Source organism: Anarhichas minor, unplaced genomic scaffold, assembly GCF_050575085.1.
Source record: "Anarhichas minor isolate MPS153535 unplaced genomic scaffold, ASM5057508v1 ptg000067l, whole genome shotgun sequence".
Classification (NCBI taxonomy): Eukaryota; Metazoa; Chordata; class Actinopteri; order Perciformes; family Anarhichadidae; genus Anarhichas; species Anarhichas minor.
In genome coordinates, this window is record NW_027466513.1 from 2,493,363 (window position 1) to 2,515,733 (window position 22,371).

Genomic DNA, 22,371 nt, shown 5'->3' on the forward strand with positions numbered 1-22,371 from the left:
GCCAAAATTAAAATGTTTATTTAATCAATATTAAACACGGATGTGCACACTTTACTGCTAATCCATATGTGCATAAACATGTGTATTAAACAAAGTGCATTATTTAAATATTTCAAAGGTGCACGGAAGTTTCTAACGAAGGCAGTAATAAAATGAGCTGCCTCAGCTGCAGCACTTAACAAAGGACTCCCAGTGAGTATACTATCGCTCTGAAACCACCCAATGGGTACAGAGCATCACACACACACACACACACACACCCATTCAATGCAGTGTCTCTATGGTGTGCCAACTCACATGCCTATGACATAACAGGGCTCCTACTCCCAGGCCTAACGCCCCTGACAGATCCATGCACGCTTTGCTGCACATGAGCTATTTATATACTGCACCCAAGACGAGGCCGTTCAAAAAAATACCACTCCGGTCAATTATTCATTGAGAAACATTCCAAAAACAGAGCGGGGAGCGTGTTCGGCCGCACGGGAATAGACCAAGGGGGCTAACAATAAATAATGTCCATTAGCAATGCAGCAGCCCGTTTGTCCTCAGCGGTACCGAATCTGAAGGAGAAGAAGGGCGGGAAATGTGTAGCAGCAAATTTACCCTCTCACGTGTTGTGCTTGTATTTATAGGAGTCTGTGCATACACTTCAGCTCCTCTGCAACCATCTTGTTCCTTTACAGGATTCTAAAAATAGCCGGCCGCGCTGCTCTTGTGCCATTTTTAGGTATTGCAATTTAGAGGGGGAAAAAAAACAGACAGCAGGGAGGAGGGAAGGAAGTGCTGTTTTGCATGGATACTATGTGGATGCACTTCTTTGAGGACACACTGTTCCATCTTTGTTCTAAGATGCTTCACGCTGCATCTGCAACATCTTATTCAAATGAACAGCTTTTAACTGCAAGGTTTTAATTCATTCCTCCGACATTTATTGCGTTTTACGCCGTGTGGAAGCATTTTGTTCTGTTAAGAGCTAAAACAAAATAACAGGGTTGTGTTGCAAAACTACGAAGCTTTTTAAGTTTCTAATTATTATTATCTCCATCCGGAGGATAATGCTATTGGCTTCTGCATTACATTCAGTCATTACAATTACGATGAGGTATAGCTGCAATAGCTTGGCGAGCTTCATTTTGTTTCTAACAAGATTGTATGATACAACAACTTTGAGCCGGTTGCCTGCATACAGCCCAGTTGTTTTTTTCTATATAAGTAATGCTGAGTGCTGTACACTGCTGGTCTGAAGACGCTCATCTATTTTCCAAATTGATCTACAAAGACCAGAGTTGTGTGAACCTGGAAGAGCACAAATGTGAGAGCAATAATTCAATGTGAATCTTAAGATGTCAACGCATCAATTTGATGAATTATATTCAAACCTTTTTTTTACCATTGGAACTTAAAAAATACAGGCATTTTTCAGGTTATCATGAAAACCATTGTAAAGTGTTCACACATATTAAGGTGAACTTTTGGGTGTGAAAACCAAGAGACCGTTTCAGACGTTTGATTATGGATCAGTTATTATAGAGCTGATGACGGGGGGCTGCTTGCTGCAAATTGGACTGCTTTTGATTTTTGATCACAAAATTGACTTTTAACCCGATTAAGAACACATTTTGGGCTATCACACAGAGAGGGACAGACTGTAGGTGTCGTTCTCAGGAGTGTGGCTAAAAAGTCAAACAGTGCCACCATTTGGCCAGTTTTAAAATGTTAACTTTCAGGTTTTCCACCAAGGATTCATTTAGTGTGGCTGTTAAGTGTTCATGGTGAAAAGCTACAACTGCTTACTTCTAGGAGTACACACATCTGTTTATATTTTCCAAAGAGGCAAAGAATTGACACAGAGAAATGAACTAATGAAATCCACACACTGCCTTTAATACTGTACATTAAATACAGATTCCACTTTTGTTTTTTTAATAGATGGTCAATGGCAAAACCTTTTTCTGCCTTATGACTTCCATAAGTTAAGAAGCAAAAGTAATAGCATGTTGTAGTTCCTCTCTTTTGTATTTAAATTACCTTGGAGCAAAAATCTAAGTTTGTCTGTCCCATATAAATAGGAATGATATTGAAAAAACAAAAGTGCAAAAAGTTGAGAATTCCAGTCCATTTTATGAAGCAGAACCAGTGAGGGCATATACTGTTCAGTTTGAACTCCTTTATCCTCTGAGTTGAGAGACGCTTTCCTTACCAACCCAGCAACAGACTTCAGCAAATACTGAATATCATCCTTTTCATTTAAAGTCGAAAACATAGCGCCATCTCCAGGCTGTGCTTATTATTCCACCTCCAAGTACCAAAATGTCTTCAAGAAATGACAATGTGTGTTCCAATTATCACAGATTGAAATCAAAATGTTGCACAAGAATTAACTGGAATTTGCGAACCTTATTTGGTTTTATTCGCCTTCCATTTTTTTGTGGAACCTAGAAAAAAACAATCATGACCTCTTGATTGTTAGAGAACAAGAGGTCCTGCATTTGACATATACGTCGTGGGGCACAATTATCTACAGTTGATGTTTCAAACCTAATTCTTTTGGGGAGTTAGAACCCAGGTTCTACTGATATGAATCTTGATACCTCACCTTTAACCACATCTACGTTTCTTGCACTTTTATTTTGTGCTACTTATCTGCGGTCTTCAGATGGGTGCGTGTCTGTCTGAGTGTTCGTTATCTGGTGTGTGTGTGTGTGTGTGTGTGTGCATGACGGTGGGGTGTTCCTGGCTCGGTGGTTTAGGGCTGACGGCGTTCCTTCTTGGTGAGCAGGTAACACTGAATGGTTCTTAGTCGATCTTTGGCGGGGGCGAACTCGGGCTGCAGCTTCAACGTGGACTCGTACCAGCGCATGGCTTTCTCAAACTCCTCCTGTCGTCGAGACACACAACAACCACGTCACCATCGGGACATTTGAAACCCAAAGGACGTTCAGACAGTAGGAGAAAACGTGATAGCAGCCATTACCATTGCGATGTAGACGTTGGCGAGGGTAAAGTGGTTCACGACGAAGTGCGGGGCGATTTCTACCGCCATGCGGGCGACTGTGAGAGCGTCCTCCCACAGACGAGCGTTCTGGAAGATGTTGGCCAGGCTGATGAGGGGCACGTCCTGGTTCAGGAAACAAAGAATGTATTTTCATGTTTAAAACAATCCTCTGTTCAGTATAAGTAGCAGGCGGGTTACCTGCTGATAGGCTAACTTGCCTTCATGTGATGGGGGGCGTAGTTGAGGGCCTGTCGCAGGCAGTCGATGGCTCTCTTGCCTTGACCTTTCACCCTCCAGTACAGTGCAGCCATGCTGGATAACACCCATGATGTTTGATTCTGGAGGAGGATAAACGATGAATCAACAGAACAGTGAAAACACGAATAATATGCTCATTGCATCTTTAGATATCAGAAAATCTACTTCAATCTTCTTGGCATTTCGCCGGTTTCCTCGGAGTAGATTTCGCAGAAATAATGGCTGCGATTATTTCATTTTCTGAAAAACCTATATTCAGAGAATCTTGTCTAAACGTGCATCGTTTGAATACAAAAGGTTGTCTTTAACGTAGAGATGTGAGGGCTCTTACCTTCTCCAGGACTTTAGCGATGCGCGTTCCCACCTGCTCAAAGGACTGAGGAGAGAACTTATCTTTGCCGAGGTTCTGCAGGACCTGGAGGTCAGAGACACACACACGGGACTATTACCTGAGAGGTGATCATTTAATAACAGTCTGTCAATCACGTCAGTCTTTCTACAGTGTAGAACTCTCAAGTGATTTTACATCAGTAGCATGCATCTACACCTGTTGCATGTTCTATTAATTCAGATGAACTACTGTGTATACCCTGCTGGACCTTTTAATATATTAGTAATACAGCTAATGAACCAAAATATTTATGATCATCATCAGCTATATCTAATTAGTGTAACATTTGGCTACTTAGAAGTCTTTTATAATAGTTATATGGGAATAGACTAGAGAGAGAGAGAGAGAGCGAAAGAGAGAGCCCCATCTACAGTCCTCAGTAATATAATTTCCCGCAGCATCATGAAAGTAAATGTTGTGAACTTCTCCCAGCAGACTTTAAACAAAGTGTTTTTTCTTATGAGCATGTTCAACATGTTCACATTGGTTTTGATTTGTCCTTCTGTTTCTCTATCATTGTGACCACACATTAACGCCGCTGTTGGAACATACGGTTTGCGTATAGAAAGAGAAGAGTGTGCATGTTGATTCAGCCTGGGCCTACCTCACGCAGCTGGCTCTCTCCAGTGTAGTGGATGGCGGCCCGATTGGCCACCCCGGCCAGGTGGTCGAGGGTGTGCATACTGGCAGCTAGGTTGGCGTTGCATAAAGGTTCGGCAGCTGGCTCCTGGAGAGGAGTGGCAAAGTCTATGTGCTCTGTGATGCTGGAAAAAAGGGAAAAATCTGACATCAGACTAACAGGATTTACTGTATTTTGGTTGTTGATATGCTGTGATGGAAGATGAGAATGTGACCAGGACAGTGAGAGTCTTACTCAATGTTCTTGGCAGAAACAGCCAACCAGGTGCTCGCTACAGTGGTGAGGTCTACCCTTCGTGTCCGCTGGCACTCCTCCGGCCCCGGCCAGCCAAGACTTGTGTAGTCCCTCCAGCGACCTGCTCAGAAACACACAAACAAAACCAAAGACGTCTCTTTTAGTTGTCCAGCACCTCAGTGTTGTATTTGTGCGTTCATGCGGTTGTAAAAAAAGAAAAGAAATGCAGGTGTATTTGGTACCTGCAGGGCCAGGCGATGGGATAGTCGGCCCGCTTATCTCCAACACAGAGTGTCCTCCAGGCAGCGACTCCCCGCTCTGGCCGTCATCACTGATCGCAACGCTCTCCGTCCCGTCCACCTTAGCCTTCCTCACCCGCTTCACCTGGAAGGTGATCTGGTGAACGAAAGCCATTCAGTTCGGCTGTGAGCGCTCCAGTCCCCCAGGTCTCACCTGCTTTGGTGAATCCATACTGTATAAAGGACGGGCATGCACACGTACCCACTCGGCTCCCTCGTCGTCCTCACAGTTTCCGAAGCAGGGCCCGCCACCGGCACGGGCGCCCATGACGCGGTCGTTCTTTAGCACCCGGATACCCCGCAGGTCGCCGCGCTTGCCCCCGACATCCAGCGCTCCCTCAAAAGCCCCCATCAGGTCCTCCTTCAGCTGCCACTCCTCCTCCCCTTCCCCTTCCCCTTCCGCTCCTCCTCCTCCTCCTCCTCCTCCTCCTCCTCCTCCGCCGCCAAATGGCGTGGGCATCTGAGCCGCTCCGGAGGCCGCGGGAGAAGCCCGCTGCTGTCCAGCTGCTTCACCTGACCCGTTGGTGTCCAAGATAACCTCTGAAGAGGGAACAACAAGGGAATAAATACGAGTGGTGTCGAGCTCCAGGAGCACTTAGCAAAAATGTTCAGGACAGAAACACCCCATTAGAGCCGGATAATGATATTTTTTCACAGCGGTAAATTAAGCCAACGGACAAGTGAGACGGTGGTGGTGTTATTCTCAATGACATTTAGTCAGTTAACTCAGGATAATGATACTATTAACGGACATCACTGACTGAATAAACGAGCCAGAGATCATGCTTCCAATCGTTGAAATGAATTGTATGAAGTTTGATTCGTACTCTCAAAGAGCAGGGAGTCCTCCATGGCAGAAATGGCCGGTGCGTCCTGCTTGTCTTCGCTGGCCTCCCATTCCTCCAGCTGTATCCCGAGGTCCTTCTCAGCCGTGCAGGCAGCGCCCTCTGATCAACACAAGTCAGGTTCAGACACACTTATTATGGAAAAAGAGCTGCAGCAGGCAATGAAACGCATGCATCTATAATCAAACTGATTAAGAAAGACTGATTAGAAGACAGGTGACAAACAGTGACGTTAAATGTGTTGTTGAATGTATTTTTATTATTGTATTTCATTGACTTGAACAATCAGCCCACTCTTATGAGGGATATGATGTAATCGTAATGTTACTACAATTCTCTCCTGGACAGAAAGTCCAGGAGAGAATTGTCCAGAGACACCACGGATGGCGCAACATTTAACCCCGTGGGGCCATTTCTCAACCGCAGTAGTTGGCTACCAGCCAAGAATATGTATGATGTTGTTTTTCCTAAAAAGACAGAGAGCCCAAATTATTACCACCTGATTGACTGCAGCAATACCTGCAGCGACCATGAAATGTAACCCGAGAAAGATTTGTGTATATAAACCTTTTGCCCTAACGCTGAGGCGGGTGTGTGTTTTCTAAGTGCTTATGCGACCTCATGTAGCCGCCGTGCTTTATGGGAGCAATATTTAGCTTTGCAGAGTAAAATATAGACCCTTCTAAATTTGGCATCAGCTATTTTCTGCAGTCTAAATTATTAAGTGGCAAAATTTCTCCACTTCAAAGCACTTTTCTCTTCACTCCCACTGACGTGAATAAAGAAGAAGGTGCGGCCTCTGTTCACATTAGAAGAGCAACATACTACTTGCTTCTCACGGCTACTCCTGCAGCTTCAAGGGACAGGTGTGTGTGTGTGTGTGTGTGTGTGTGTGTGTAGGTGTTCACAGCTCAATGCAGGTAGCTGGTAGATCTATCTTTCTGCTACAGCTACAGGATTATTACTGCTCTGTCCCTGCATGTTTGTATTGAGAAACTCTCAGTCTCACAGTCTAATGATGCAATCGTTAGGCCTTTGGTTTAGCTCCCAACAGTGTCTCAAAATCCCTAAATCTTAGTTAACAGTTTAGCTGCATGCCCCAACAGAAATCTGGGAGTGCCCCCCTGTAAGTAGTAAAGTTAAGTAAGTGACATTCGGAGGAAACAATCCATTGTACTTCGGAGAGAGGGAGTGTGCATTTGATTGACTTACGTGAGCAGGGCTGTCGCTGGGACAGGTTGTAGAGGAAGGGGTAGAACTGCAGACAGCGCAGCAGAGGGAGGCTGCTGCGACACTGCTCACAGCCAGCAAAGGAGGAGAAGGAGGAGGAGGAGGAGAGGGCCGTCACCAGGATCTGGCGGAACAAAGCCAGAGCACCTGTGACGTTGCCCTGAGCCAACTGCACGCTCACCATGCTGAGCAGGGAGTGGGGCTGAGGGAGGGAGGGAGGGAGGGGAGGGGAGGGGGGGGCAAAACAAAAACATTAGCTGCTGGGGAACATACGTGGGAACTCACATTCAGCTTGAGCAGATAGATGTATCTCCTATAACAGATAAAGGGACAAAAGCAACGTACGTGCATGAATTCTTGTGCACTTTAGCAGCTCCGGTTCCTACATATATTCTACCTGCTGTTCATCAACATGCATCCTTTTACCGCTACAAGTCCCTGTGTGGATGGCTTCATTTAACAAGATGTTGGAAACGTTCTCTATTGATCTTAGTTAATGCTGACTCAACAGCATCTCGCAGATCCTGCACATGTTCGGGACAAACAGCTTAAACCTTCCCACGGTACTCTTTGTGGGTTGAAACAGGGAGAATCTACAGACCACTGGAGAGGACTACATTCATATTCATGTTTATAGAACCACCTCGAAATGATGAGTGATTTGTGAAGTGGCACAATATACTGCTGGATGCCTCAAAGTGACAAAGGGTACAGTGGGTGTGGGTACAGTGGGTGGCCATTAAAAGATGTGCTTGGACAGCAAAGTTTGGGCTATTCTTCAGTTTTATCAATACCAGTTAAAGTTATAAACTACGTTCAAGCCATGACTGAACTGCTTGTTTTTGTCAACACATGTGTAATACGTGTACCTCATACGGTGGCCAAAACTGTAAATCAGATGTAACACAGTGCACGTGTGCGACTCTCAGAGGGTCAAACCCAGCAGGTGGTGTGCCGATGTGCCTTTACCTCCGATGCATTGACAGCCAACGCTTGCTCCAGCAGTGTTTGTGCGTGGGTGGTCAAGCCGTGGTGCAGCAGCAGGTTAGCGGCGTTGGTGAGGGACAAGTGGCGGTGGGGGGGTGCGGCTGAGCGCAACACTTGGCGCAGGCACTGCAGGGCACGGCTGGCATTGCCTTTGGCCCGCCAGAATAGAGCCGCCTCATTGTGGAGCAGCCAGCGGGGCACGGCGGCCTACACAAACAAACGTCTGTTAGCTCTGAAGACGAACAACTGAAGACGATTCATAATCAAATTCTCAAATGTGAGATTTACTGGCTTCTTTTTCTCAGCACGACGACTCTAGTTTGCTAACGTGTGCATCGTCTCACTAACGGGCACAGATGTCCCAAGACGATCCTAAGTACCGGTATCGGAGCTGATCCGAGCATATTTTAACAGACCGGTTTGGGCTAAAATGAAGCGGATTCAAATCCTTTCTGTACTGAACTCCGTGTGTTGTCCGCTTCAGCCTGCTGGTGTTGCACCGAGGCTCACATTCAGCCCGGCTCTACAGCGCGAGCATTCCGCTCATTATGCGAGATCAAATTAAGAGTGTGTAAAGAAAAAATATTTGATTGCGCCAGTGATTGACTCCGTTTGACACCTGTGTTGGTAAAAATGTGCGAAGCTCGGACAGAAACAAATCTGTGATCTCTCCTCTCTCTTTCACATTAGCAAAGATCAGTTAGCAGCTTCTCCTTTTTAGCCAGCGGAACGTCACTTTTGCAGGTTGAAATGACAAAACGCCACAGGCAGAAGTTCACATCAGCTTCTGCTAAGTTGATGGTCGGTGACATTAAAAACTTGGCCCTCTTACTTGTTTTATAGCTTGAGCTATTCTGGAGCCGATCTGCTCCAGCGTCCATCCTCCACTACGTATCTGCAGTACCTGTGATCACACACAGCAACACCAATGATTGGGTATTCTTCTGCACAGTTCCACATACAGAGGCCGGGCATAGTAATTCTGTTAACATTCTGCACATGCTATGCATCCATCTCCACACACAGATAATGAGGCAGACAGAGACCTGGGAGGCAGAGGGATCTGGAAGCGTCTTTTCTTCCAGAGGCCAGTCTAGTGAGGCGGGCAGGAGGGCTGGATATGGTTGGGGGACGGGACCACAGTCTGGCAGAGCTGCCGTCAGAGGACTGCTGCTCCCGTAGAGGAGAAGCGCCACTGGGCTGAATCACACAATGAGACGAAGTTATTTTTACGTGGTAATTTTCCAAAATGTAACTCTGGTTGCACAAGCGGACTCTTTTCCAACTTGAACTTCAAATTCTTCAACCTCAAGTGGAACGGAGCTATGCTGCTACTATGTACCCCCCCCATCCAGGAAGGTGTACTGACCCGAGGCCCTGTGTCTCAGGGGGCAGGTAGTAGGTTGGCAGCAGGTGAGCAGGGGGAACACTCGGGTACTCGTGGGCACAGTCGGTCCTCTGAGGCCACAACCTCTTCTGCGTGTCCTAAAGTGAACACACAGAAGTAACGAACACATTTAAAATATCCCCACATGCCATTCTGATCAGAGATTGTATATTTGTTCATTACACCTCTACGGGTATACAAGTAACACAAATGATAATTGCAGGATTTCTGTAATCTTTGGTTCACAATGAGTGACAATTTCAATCGCTCTAATGTTTCAGAGTCCTCTGCCACTTGTCCTTTTGGTTTGATTTGCTGGTGTAATGCCATCCCTGTAGTTCTCTGTCTTGCCTGTGTGTAATCCTGCTGGCGGCCCCAGAGAGCAGCAGCAGGGTCCTGGTCTCCGGACACAGAGGGGTGCAGCTGGGGGCTGGCTGCCGTCTGGTTCGAGTTGCGCTCCGATACGAGCGCCACGCTGGACGCAACCGACACATCCTCCCCAAACTGTGAACAACGAGAGAACCAGACTGAGAACTGAGACACAGAAGCTGAGGTAAGATTTTTCTTTTACTGGTAATATTCCCGCTTGTTTGCTTTAATTGATAAATATCCGCTGGAAGTGAAATGGGATCTCAGGAGAATAACGTGGGCCGACCATCACAAAGTACATTGTAATATCTCAAGAGACTCACCTGGACATAGTGGACATGCTCGAACAGATCGCCTCGGTGGTAGCGCACAGGCAGGTCGAAGGGGCAGTAGAGGCTGCGCTGCTGCTGACCCAGCTGACACATCTGATGGTTCCCTGGAGCACACAAAATTGATATATATATCCTTTCTTTTTCATATTTAGCATGCTGAATCACAGCCAACATGTTTGTTCTTGACCAGCTAAAGCAATGAGCTTTTCTTCTCTTATGATACACAATAAGACGCCTCTAGGTGTTGTCAGATCTATGAGCGTGGCATCTTACCGAGCTGGGCTTCTTTGGCCATCTGGGTCTCGTGGATAATGTTGCGCAGGATCTGCTCTTCCTGCAGCAGCTTGTGTTTGTCCAGCGCCTCCTGCTGGCGAAGGTAGTGGTCATGCTGCTTCTGGTACTCCTTCAGTTCGTTCAGTGTCCGCTGCAGGGATCTGAAGATATAGGACAATGAGGAAGGCAAATACAGGACAGGCAGGAAAATAAAGCCCATCACATGACCACCCTACGACTACAGAGACGTTTCTGTAAATCCACACAGAGTCTCTGCCAACTCTGGGGACCTGTCTTTTACTTACATACGGACTTCCCCATGGATGGGTTGCAGTGCAAAGAAAATGTCCCTACAGGGAAAATGTATTGTTTTTACTGTTATCATTAAAAAAAAATCCCCTTTAATTCAATTTTTAAGACATTTTTAAAACTGAACTGTAAAAAAAAAAAAAAGAGAAAAGAATGCCTTCTCAGATAACCTAACCCAGGATTAAACGTGTGCTATACTGGTAGGCAGAAAGTTTGTTCTTGTTGGTGCCTCACAGTTGTGTCCATATATCATTTGCGCGTATCTTATCCAACCAAAGTACTTCAGAGAGGGAATGACCGAGCGCCTGCCTACCTGTGCTGGGCTTCCAGGCGCTGCTCCAGCTTTTGCTGACACAGCACAGAGTGTTTCCTCCTCAGGACCTGCTCGAAGCCGGGATGGGCCTCCAGCGCCTGCTCGTAGCACAGCACCGAGTGGTTGTATTCCCCGAGCATCTGTTCAGACAGCGAGAGAAGGGGAGACGGACACATCGCGGAGACAGCTGAGGTCAAACAGTGATTTGTTTCATGGAGAAATCCCACTGTACTAAAACTAAAAGAACGTAGCCGACTAAATATATATATGGAGGACTACACGCTGCTGGTAGGAAGCTGTGGGGACTCAAAGAGAAGTGTTGTGTAAATATGAGTTTAGTCAAATAAAGGCGATTCATCTCGCTAATGGTCTGACAATAACAAGCCTCTGGGGGAGCCAGTAGATATCTGGGACAAGACTTCCTTTTCGGCACTCTGCTTATTGTTTACAGTCTGATTGGCAACTTGAGATACAAGACCAGAGTTGGAGTTTGGAGACGAAGTGTACGACCTGATTGTTTTACAAGTAGCCAGTTTACGAGCTCATTTCAAACCAATAAAAAGCAAAATCATTTTCATGTGTTCTGCCTCTTTTCTCCATGCGGACTGTTTACTTGCATTCAACCAAAGCCTTCTCCGACGTGATTGGTCGACACTCCTCAGACTACAAAAGCGGGAAACCAGAACGCTTTCAATACCAGAATCTTGTCCCATTGCCTCTGGATTCTACATATGAATGCAGAGTCTGTTTATAGAGATTAATAAAGTCCCTACACAAGTATAAAAGTCTTGGATGGCAATATGCTGCATCTTCTATATATACTGACCAGTGCGAAAAGAATATGCTAGTAGCAGAATTCTGTCTCATTGGTGTTATGAGAGTCCTGAAAGCCAACTACAGATGGTGAGATAGCAAAAATCAGTGTCAATAAATTTGCCACCATCTTCTTTCCTGTGAGCTAATGTAGTAACAGTAAGAAAGAACAGGAACGAAAGCTTACTACAGTTTACTTAACCAAGTCGGAATTAACTACAGTGACAAACTACAGAAGCAGTAGCTGTGATCCTGTTAAAGAAACCACACTGAACGGACGACCAGATGCATGTCTGTGGCTTAAATACACACGTGTCTACTGCAGTGGTATCATATGTCTTTGGCTTACAGCATAAATGTTGCCCAAGGTGTAGTGGCCGGTAAACATATCTGACGTAAGGTCCAAGGCAGCGTGGGCAAGAATAGCAGCATCTGCCGAGAAATGGGCGCGGTGCAGGATGTTGGCCATGTTGATCAGGGCTATATCCTTGTGCTCCCTGCAAGAGGACACACACACACACACACACACACACACACACACACACACACACACACACACACACACACACACACACACACACACACACACACACACACACACACACACACACACACACACACACACACACACACACACACACAATGAGAACGTGAACACCTGTGAGCAGTCTCACACCATAAACAGGATACTATTGCGGTGTCGACAGTACCTCGGGGAGAAATGCAGAGCATGCACCACACAGTCCAGCGCCCTCTGAGGCTCGTTCTTGAAGCGCCAGTAAAACGACGCTATGTTGTACAGCACCCAGGATGATGAATTCTGGAACACACAATCATAAAGATGTGCACACGCACACTATTTTAACCACTTGGAAGGACTAACTTCCAACTGTTAGGACTCTATAGAATCTTTGTTCCCCCCCCCCCCCCCCCCCCAACATAGTTTTGCTGCATTGACTAATGGACCGTGGTCTTTAATATGTGTATAGTGTAGTGAGGGAGTTGTCCAGGCAGACCTTACCCTCAGTAACTCTTGATGGACGCGATGGCCCACCTCTTCAACACTGCGGCCCAGCTTATCAGACAGTGAATTAAAAATGGGATCCTCCTTAGAGAGCAGTGGGGAGGTCAAGTTCGCCCTCTCCTGCACACCCTGGAACAGATAGAAGGTCAGCTTTACGTGGAGTTTTAGCATGTGATCGGTCACACAAAGGCGACATCTCTGTTGTGTGAAGAGCATCAATGACTTCACCTGACAGAAGGGCTTACTGAAAATCTCAAGTACTTTTTACAACTACATAAACAAGTCTGAAGAGCTGTGTTGTGAGGGCCTTTTTGAATGACCGTATGTTTTTTAATGGTTTGGTAATGAGTTCCACCGAGCGGGGAAGACAACTGACAACACCCCGTCACCCCAGGTTTGGTCCTTGAGACTTGCAGGAGGTTGGAATCCGCAGACTAGAGGCATATTTAAATATAACACAAACAACCTTGTTGATAAACTGCAACAAAAGCTTTGTTCACTGAAGCCAAACCAGCTTCCCTCTGAGCTCTTCTTCTTTTCAGCTCTGGATTACTGGGATGTGACATATCTAAATGCAGCTGCCTCAGGCCCTTTAGAGTGCATTTCCCATTAAGCGGTCACGCCAGCTTCATACTGGACGCCGAAGAGTTGCAAAACGCAGCGCTGTGTCAATAGTTGCGCAAGCAGTAGCCTGCCTGCTCACACACATTTCTCCACACAGGTAAACAAGTGATTTTTGTGATTTTCAGTAGCTGCTTTCTACAGAGCTAATCTCTGTCCGTCTGCTTGTGTGCGTCTACTCGTCACACATATTATTCTCTCCTGTATGCGTCTGTTCTTACACGATTTAAATAATTTCCCACCGAAACTGTAAAATGCCAGATCCACCAAGCTAAAAGTTAAGCCCCTACTCACCCTGAGATGCTGGAAAGCATGGATACTATAAGGTAGTTCAAACACTTTTGCACAGTCAGGCTTTTGTAGATCCAGGGGCAGAACTGACTGGGAATCGACATAGTCTTCAGGGCTATAGGAGGAGGGCAGAAACATCTCTTTAAGCATAAGCATATAATTACTCTAAACACAATCTAAAGGATGCCTTAACCACTTTACAAAAACATTGTAGAGATAGCAAGAATGTTGTCGTGTTTCACAGAGCAGAGCTTACCTGATGTCTTTGCTTTCCAGGGATATATAAGTGCCACCATAGAGGTCCAGATCTCCCAGGGGAACCTTAGCCATGACACAGTCTGCATCCTCTTTGTAGTGTCTCTGCTCCAGCCCCGTGTCTCGGTCCTCATTCTCCTCAATGTGGATCTTCTGCGCCACCAGCTGCTTCTGCTCAACCCCAGCCAAGGAGAACAATCAGTGAAGACCAATAAGCACGAGAGATGGACAGTCGACAAGAGTAGGAAGTGGTATTCAATGAATAAAGTAGCGATAAAAAGGGTATTTATGATCCTTTTTCCCCCACGGTATTGACAAACTGTTATCTCTTTTCTGCACAAATGAAACTGAAGGAAAGAAACTCATTAGCCAGAATGAGATCCCAAAGAGAAACACACTTTGACAACATCTTTGCACAAGATACTGATTAAATTAAACAAACACACACACCTCCAGCGTCTTGAGGTAGTTAACACGAGTCTCTTGCCTCATGAAAATCACAACATCATGTGGATGCTTCAGATTCAAAGGTGAGTCAACCTGAAAAAAGAAAATATTCATGTCAATCCCAGTGAATGCGAATCAGCCATCTGATTAATATAAGTATATGCCAATAGATTCAAATTATATAGCTAGTCATGTTGGAAATAGCCTTTTCCAACTTTAAAACTTAACCTATTAGAGCCCCAAAGCATGTAATATTAACATTAACACTGTCTTTGTCTCTAGTAGTTTGATGGCAGCTGTCACAAACCGACACTTAACGTTATCATAATAAATAAGCGACGTTAACATGGGCCTGTCATCTTGACCTAACACACCTTACGATAACGTCAGATTGAAGGTAATGTTAGCTAGTGGAAGCTAACCGACTTAGCCAAACAACATTATATTTAATGCCACTTGTCTCGCTGTATGTAACATCACTCAAAGCTGGCAAACAAGTCTTGTTGAGATCCGATTTAACGGATACAATTAACGTTGACAAACCATAGACGTTACCATTAACGCTAACGAATATAGCTACGCAAGCTTAGCCACCTAACATTAGCAGGTCAATGAGCTAGCGATAAACTGTCATACTTGTTGTTGGATTTTTCCATCCTCTGTGACAACCCAGTGGGTCGTAGCTCCGCCGGAATCCACTATAAGCACGCAGAGAAAGATGAAAAGCTTCCCCTGAAATGACGTTTTTCGCGAATAGTTGACGCGACGGGGCAAAGACTCAGGACAGATATTCCTGAGGTCCGCCATTTTTTTTCTGTCTCATTTTTGCTCTGTGGCGGTAACGGTAAGTGCAGCCTCCGGCCAGAAGGGGGCGCTAACCGCCCCGCAAGTGGCAAAAAAACAAACAAACTACACAGCTTGCCGTTTTTGCTATGTGGCAACGGTAAGTGCTGCCTCCGACCACACGGGGGCGCTAACCGTTCGCAAGTGGCAAAAAAACTAAACTCTACAGGTTGCCGTTGATGACGTCTGGAAAAGAAAAACAGGAAATTCTGTAGAAACGAAAAAAGGTTCCAGACATTTTCAAAGGCTAAAAGGTGGGTATTATATACGAATATGATCTACTTTCACAGCTTATAGTCAGCACTTGAACGCCGTTGTTTGCTGAAGAGGATGCGTGTGTGCCGTCCCTGCTGTTTCGGTCAGTATCTTTTTCCTCTTAATCGTTCTTTAGCACACCTAAGTTAAGGTTTAAAGTTGCAGTTCCGCATCCAGGGGCATGACTAACTCCTACTAGATCAAGTGACAACACTGCCGACGCTATTCACTGTGTGTCATCATAGTGTGTCTGCTATGGAAATAGTTTGCAACGGTGTCCCCAATATGAGCTGGGTGCCACTTTAGTGAAGATGTTGAGTCATGCTTACTGTGAAAAAGAATGACTTTACACGTTACTTCCCATTATGGGCGTAACGTTATAGCTGTACCTCATTTTAGAGAGTAACGCCAGCTCATGTAACAGTATGAGAAATGCATGTGGTAGCTACACAGGTGCTACATTAACATGGCTGCACTGTAATTGTGTTGATATTATTGTGTGCTAAGCAACAAATCCTCAGGATACTTCCTCATGATCAGAAAATATATTCAACACAAGCTCAATATTTAATGTGTCAATGTATTGCCATTTATTTGATTGGAATTTAATGCAAAAAATAAAACCGAAACCTCAAGATGTCACATGACCTCACCTCACTGAAACAGGAAACTTGTTCGAAACAAAAAGTAATCGATTATTCAACAATTCAAAATACCTTTTGCTGGCTCCATAAAGCAACCATGGTGTTTACTATCTATGTTATCGTAGAGGATAATGAAATAACACCGCTGCTGTTTTAAAATTTAAGGGTAAAATTAGCTCTGTGTCCCCTTTTTCTGTAGCTTAAATGGTGTTAATTTCAGCAAATGATAACAGCGTCTGGCTTGTGATTGTGATGCAGTTCTAAGCCACTTTGTCCAGCTGTTTTCTTGAGGTGTTGCTGTTCCACACAGTTCTTGCAATGCTCTCGATAGTCGCTTCAACACACCATCCTGTGATACCAAACCTTTCCATCTGTCTTGAATAGAAAAGTCTTTGCTGAGCTTTCTTCAGTACCGATGCCAACTTTGAAAAATAAGTAACATTTACACACAGTATAATAATGCCTTATTTTTTTGCCACTTTCACCCTGATATCCAATGTTTGTTTGTCTCACTCTCCACAGATGGCTTCCTTTGAAAGCAATAAGGGAGGTTTGCAGGAGGACAGCTATGAAGGAGCGGTTGGTGGAGAGCTGTCCAACTGTGCATTGGCGATGCTGGAAAAGGAACGTGAATGCCTCCTCAGCCCGTCAGAGAGCCCTGGCACCTTCATCAGCAGCACCTCCACCACTCCCGCCCCCCTCCAGGGCTACGATGTGGAGTTTGACCCCCCCCTAGAGAGCAAATACGAGTGCCCTATCTGCCTCATGGCTTTGAGGAATGCCATTCAAACACCCTGCGGTCACCGTTTCTGCAAGAACTGCATTGAGAAGTCTATTCGGTATGCTACTGTGCAGCTCCCTAAAAATATATGTGCCGTGCATGCGTCGAAATGATGCAACATGTTGCTAACTCCTGCCGTATTAATTACCGCTTTCCTTGCAAAACAGCGACACAGGACAGAGGTGCCCCGTGGACAACGAAAGGCTGTTAGAAGACCAGTTGTTTCCCGATAACTTTGCCAAGCGTGAGATTCTATCGCTGACCGTTCGCTGTCCGAACTCCGGCTGTGCTGACAAAATGGAGCTCCGGCATTTAGAGGTGAGCATTTTAAGATTCACACGCATCTCTGATTTTGAATGCAGCTCAAACAAGATAAATACAGGAAATAGAAAATTTAAGTTAAAAAGCCAGAATTTGAAACTGCATGGTATGATTTAAAACGCATTTAGGTAATTGTGGTTACTTAGATGTTTATACTGTATTGCTCATTGTGGTCAGTTATGGTTGATTCATCACTACTTGTACTCAAGAAGACGTGTCTCTCCCCCTGTCAACACAGACTCTCTCTCTCTCTCTTTAATTCCAACATATCCTCTCACTCTGCGTCCTTGTTTTGGCATAAAAGCTGCATCAGGTGCCAAGTAAAGAAACGGCAATCTTCCTCTGGCGTGGACGATGAAATTGGACCACTGCTGTCTCGCCACAGAATAATATTAACTGCATTGTTTCGATGTCTTACTCCTTCCCCCAGAATCATGTGCCCCGGTGTCAGTTTGCCACCGTGCCTTGCTCACAGTGCCAGCAGTCGGTGAGAAAGAGCCACCTTGAGGAGCACAAAACGGTGGAGTGCCAAAGGAGACCCATGACCTGTCCAGATTGTGTGGCACACTTTTGCTATGAGGAGAGAGAGGTAATGTGGACTCGCTTATCTAACTGCTCCTCTTGCCGTTTTTTTCCGGAATAGTTCTCATCGGAGAATCAGCGAGGATTAGTCTCCTCACAGTCTGTTTTGGTTGCCCCTTCAGCTTCATGAGCAGCAGTGTCCCTTCGCCAGCGTGATGTGCCAGTACTGCGAGATGGATCTCATCAGAGACCAGGTGAGTTGTAACAATGTCTGCCATGAGGGGGGGGGGAGGCAGGCCTCTGGTAAAGTTTTATAGGTGTGAATTGTTAATCATTTAATGTAACTTCTGTTAACAGGAATGGGGAACAATAAGTCCACGCACAGTGCATTTGATGACATTTAAATAGTGTTCTGCATGAGACAGGAAGTTGGCTATTTCCAAGAGAGTTCCCTCTTCACATCCGTTACATCCTGATTTAAATAACTAGATATAAGTGAAGCTAAACTGATGATGTTTTTGTTTCAGATTGAGTCTCATTGTGACACCGATTGTCCAAAAGCACCCATCGCCTGTAACTTCAGCACCTTCGGGTGTAAGGAAAGGGTAGGTGATCGGATCCAAATCTCCGACACGGCGTCGATAAAGAACGATCGTTGAGTGCTCCGTCTGTTGCACGCCCGTTAAAGCGGTTTGCCTCTTTGCAGATGCAGCGCCACAACCTGGCTCAGCACATGCAGGAGTTCACGCAGATGCACATGCGCTACATGGCCGAGTTCCTGCGTGGCCTCAGCCTCAACGGCACCACGCCCAAGTCCCTGTGGACGCTGGGACCTTCCGTTTCCTCCGAGGATCAAGGGGCTGCAGCAGCATCAGCAGCGGCCTGTAGTGGGCCCAGAGGAGCTGCGAGCGGCAACGGCAACTGTGCGCCGAGTCAGCCTGCTGAGGAGATTCAGAGGCTCCGGGAGATGGATGGACGGTTGGTGAAGCAGGACCACCAGCTGCGTGAGCTCATCATCCTAAAGGAAACGCAGGTAAAGGACGCCCGTGAGCACAATTATGTGTCATCACAGAATCTGTGAGCACAGTTTGTGATGCGTCTTGCCATGTCTTGGGTCTCTCATATGTATTTGCAGAAATTGAATATGAAGTCATAACACATCAATGACTTTAACTTCCAGTTATTAGATTAATAATATCTGATTGGATTAATATAATCAATCATTTATGAGCTAATGCAGAACTAATTGCTAGTTTTTAGAAGGTAAAGACAAACCAAAGAATCAACACTTGTGTGGTACTCGGTGGCTCATGTACATAAAGGGATACTTCTATATTGTGTACTTTTTTATTGTTTTTATTAGACCCTAGTCATTTGGTGGTAAAGTGTGAAAGAGGAGATGTCAAACCTGCTGTGTAGAAAAATATAGCTCCCGTGAAAGTACGTGATGTTTTATGCCTTCATCAAATCACAGAGTTATATTTTTGGAGTGTCTCCATTTCTTTTCCCAGAAGGCTCAGTTGCTCTCTCTGTTTGAGCACAGACGTTTGAACTGCGTGTCTGCACAGGAGCGAGCTGCGCTTTTTCAGCTCGTTTCTCTCACGATGTACCCTCGTAATGAGGACCCCAAACTTACTGTTCATGCTTCACGTCTATTTTCTTTCGTTTTACACGCGTGAATAGTCCTCTTATCGGTTCGGTTCCTTAGCGATACTCTTATCGGTTATTTTTGATTATTTTGGGAGAAAAAAAAGACAATTCATTAAGAACAGAACCACATTGGTTTATTATTTTTGTATGTGAACAAAAAGTTCCAAAATCTATAAAATACATCCGCAGCTAAACAATTAGCTAAGTGATTAGCTTTCATTTATTAGACTGTTCTTATGATCAAATTTCAATTTTCAGGGGGGCATTTTTAAAGTGATGTCGTGTTGGGCGCTGCCAAAACACAGGTGACCTACACTCAGTACTGTGCCTGAACGCATCCTGTGTGGACACGGATGGAGCTAACTTGCTGCTCAAGCTGCACCTCCTGTGACGACACACGCAGTCATGTTAAACTATCGTCCCATGTCCTCCACAGGCTGGCCAGCTGGCAGAGCTCAGGCGCCGAGTGTCGATGCTGGAGGAGACCGTGAAGGACCTGGAGTCGCAGCAGTGTCACGGCATCTTCGTCTGGCGCCTCAGAGGTTTCTCCGCCCACCTGCGGAACCAGGAGGCGGGCCAGCCGGTGGTGGAGCACAGCCCCGGCTTCTACACGGGCCGTCCGGGCTACAAGCTGTGCCTGCGCTTACACTTGCAGACCCCCAATGCCCCGCGCTGCTCCAACTTCATCTCCCTCTTTGTCCACACCATGCAAGGGGTATTCGACGGGCAGCTGAGCTGGCCGTTCCAGGGCACCATCCGCCTCGCCATCCTGGACCAGGGCCCCGAGGCTCAGCACCACGTCGAGTTGATGGAGACCAAACCAGACCTGCAAGCCTTCCAGAAGCCCGTCATCCAGCGCAACCCCAAAGGGTTCGGCTACGTCACCTTTCTGCACCTGCATCAGCTGAGTCAGAGAGCCTTTGTTAAAGATGACACTCTGCTCATCCGCTGTGAGGTGACGCCACGTCTTGACAATGTGCTTCACCGTGACGGACCCACTGTGCAGCCCAGAGGACCCGAGGCCTCGGTTTCGAGGGACTAAAGTCAAACTCGTATCTATAATATCACCATCACAGCACATCTCCCAGTGTTTAAACACGGCTCAGTTCATTCTGATTAATGGACACCAGGAGAAGAGAAATTGATGTTCACACACATTTAAAATTTGGACACTGCAAGTATGCTAGTATTTATTTGTTCACCGACTTTTAAATGTCTGTGATGTTTGTTTTAATAAATATAAACAGTACGATCCTTTTTAATATATCTGAAATGTACATAGTCACCCGCATGGTACCAACATTTAGCGAGCCTCATAAGTTAAATTTTTGCACGTAGGTATGTTTAATCAGCTCGACATCACCAGTTTAAGATGTGCACTTGCTGCCTGAAGGCTGAATATTCCTGGAAGACTTTCCGCTCCTGCTCTGGTTGTTGGAGACAGCACTGAATGTTAAAGGTGCTAAATTTGAAATTCAGCCCGTTAATATAGCAGCAGACAATTATTTGTTCTGGAAAGATGTAATGAAGTGAGTGAAGTCGCTCTCCCTCTGTGTGTGTGTGTGTGTGTGTAGTAATCTGGGCATTTCTGTGCTATGCCAGCCGCGCGTGCACGTGCTTGTTGGAGCGTGCACCGTGGCTAGCTCATGGCCGCCACTCTGCACTCATACTAGCGAATACCGCTGAAAAACGCCTTTTTCAACCGCCGGCGTTGTCATCGAAGAGTACCGCCCACCCTACGGTTCCCCCGCAGGTAAACACTGTAGGTCAGCACTGTTTGCACTGTTGGCGCTGTTAGCACCGCTACCTGATATCCGTTGACTCAGCTGTCAGCATGTTGAGAGCCACGTGGAGGAAAACCCTCAATCATAGAAATGCACTGAATTTGAAATTTAGCACCTAAATTCCACAGATACCACAGATACCCCTGTGGAGTTTTTTTTTTGCCCACTAGTGGCGCTATGGAGCAACGGGAATGTTGCTGGGCTGTGTTGCAATTTTGTTGTGGGGGTCCAAAGAGACATTTTCCCAGAGCAAAACGTGAAAAAGAAATGAAGAGATGCCACAAACACAAATGACTTCAAAATGCATTTTGAGATCTTAGTCCAACAAAAGTAACACATCTGGAAGAGCTCTAACATCTTATTTTCATGCCTTTCACGTCCAAAGACATGGAGCTTTTCTTTTCCTGTGTATGCGCCAGGTGAGCAACTTTTATTAGAATGAATATAGAGTGCTATCTTAGAATTCGGGATCCATTTCTTTTAATATATCTACGGGGGACACAAGATGCTGAGAAGTATTACGTCATATGTGATCATGTTCATCAAACAGGAGGAGGGCTACACGACATCCCTCGGTTTCACGGTAGTACACTGGATGTTTCGTGGTGGTAACATGGCAAGAAGCTTGGTAATGTTCACGCAAAGGAGGAAGAACAAGACTCCTAGTTGGTGCATGTGTGGGTATTTGGAAACAATGCAAAATATTCAAAAGTCTGCTCTGCAAATGTTTCATTTGTTGCACCTTAACAATGCATACAGTATATTTTTATGCGTTATATCCACAGGGAACCTTTAAGCACGGCCATTGTAAGGAATAGCAAAACACATTCATGTTTATTCTTTTGACTGTATTCTTCTTAAGGCATCATTGTGACATCAGTAAAAAAAAGAGAGACTTTTTAACATGGAGCTTCTGTTTATAGGGTTTCATCACCCCTGCAGATTTATTACATTACTGCCGTGCATATTGGTCACTAAGTTTCTTTTGACAGAATTCACGATGCCTTTCACACAAGTTCCGACCTCGAACCGATATTTCCGCAGCAGACATGAATCTAACATCACGGGTCGGTGTCTTTATTTTAAGCCATTATTCTGCCAGTTCAACCTTTACATGATGTAATAAATATTGAAACATTTTTTTTTGTTTTGGTATTGTTTCTCCATCTGTTACTTTGCATTATTATGATGCCATTCAAAGTGATATGACTGTGTCAAAAAATGATTACTGTTAATGTTAACAATTAAATGAGAT

The 22,371-nt window shown here is 45.4% G+C and overlaps 2 protein-coding genes across 6 annotated transcripts; one reads left to right on the forward strand and one right to left on the reverse strand.

Annotated features, from left to right (window-relative positions):
* Window positions 1–1,863: 1,863 nt before the first annotated feature.
* On the reverse strand, window positions 1,864–15,157 carry ttc17 (tetratricopeptide repeat domain 17). Of its 4 annotated transcripts, none has more exons than XM_076078803.1 (26): window positions 14,953–15,157; window positions 14,320–14,409; window positions 13,871–14,040; window positions 13,618–13,729; window positions 12,700–12,831; window positions 12,389–12,498; window positions 12,028–12,175; window positions 10,866–11,005; window positions 10,549–10,593; window positions 10,244–10,404; window positions 9,962–10,074; window positions 9,621–9,773; window positions 9,252–9,367; window positions 8,929–9,082; window positions 8,715–8,786; window positions 7,865–8,089; window positions 6,878–7,019; window positions 5,648–5,767; window positions 5,023–5,360; window positions 4,764–4,917; window positions 4,522–4,642; window positions 4,252–4,411; window positions 3,588–3,671; window positions 3,217–3,336; window positions 2,978–3,121; window positions 1,864–2,881 (listed from the first exon to the last, which is right to left on the reverse strand). In XM_076078803.1, exons 1-26 carry the CDS (start codon window positions 15,121–15,123, stop codon window positions 2,750–2,752), a joined length of 3,627 nt encoding a protein of 1,208 aa, XP_075934918.1. In that variant the 5' UTR covers window positions 15,124–15,157; the 3' UTR covers window positions 1,864–2,749. The 4 variants fall into 4 exon arrangements, with proteins under 4 accessions (XP_075934918.1, XP_075934915.1, XP_075934916.1 ...); XM_076078800.1 differs by having other exon boundaries at window positions 6,878–7,097; XM_076078801.1 differs by lacking the exon at window positions 10,549–10,593 and having other exon boundaries at window positions 6,878–7,097.
* A 119-nt stretch (window positions 15,158–15,276) lies between these two features.
* On the forward strand, window positions 15,277–22,255 carry traf6 (TNF receptor-associated factor 6). 2 transcript variants are annotated; one of them, XM_076078808.1, is made up of 8 exons: window positions 15,277–15,413; window positions 16,581–16,897; window positions 17,007–17,157; window positions 17,591–17,749; window positions 17,865–17,936; window positions 18,210–18,287; window positions 18,389–18,715; window positions 19,769–22,255. In XM_076078808.1, exons 2-8 carry the CDS (start codon window positions 16,581–16,583, stop codon window positions 20,372–20,374), a joined length of 1,710 nt encoding a protein of 569 aa, XP_075934923.1. In that variant the 5' UTR covers window positions 15,277–15,413; the 3' UTR covers window positions 20,375–22,255. The 2 variants fall into 2 exon arrangements, with proteins under 2 accessions (XP_075934923.1, XP_075934922.1); XM_076078807.1 differs by having other exon boundaries at window positions 15,336–15,517.
* The last annotated feature ends 116 nt before the right edge of the window (window positions 22,256–22,371 follow it).

Bases quoted from the DNA above. Each gene is read 5' to 3' on its own strand.
- ttc17 (XM_076078800.1), bottom strand. From the start codon at position 15,123: ATGGCGGACCTCAGGAATATCTGTCCTGAGTCTTTGCCCCGTCGCGTC. The intron at 10,594-10,865 runs GTAGGCAGGCGC...TTTTCCCTGTAG, and splicing joins CGCCTGGAAGCCCAGCACAG to GGACATTTTCTTTGCACTGC. The intron at 5,768-6,877 runs GTAAGTCAATCA...TGTGTTGATCAG, and splicing joins CCAGCGACAGCCCTGCTCAC to AGGGCGCTGCCTGCACGGCT.
- traf6 (XM_076078808.1), top strand. From the start codon at position 16,581: ATGGCTTCCTTTGAAAGCAATAAGGGAGGTTTGCAGGAGGACAGCTAT. The intron at 17,158-17,590 runs GTGAGCATTTTA...TCCTTCCCCCAG, and splicing joins TGGAGCTCCGGCATTTAGAG to AATCATGTGCCCCGGTGTCA. The intron at 17,750-17,864 runs GTAATGTGGACT...TTGCCCCTTCAG, and splicing joins TTTGCTATGAGGAGAGAGAG to CTTCATGAGCAGCAGTGTCC.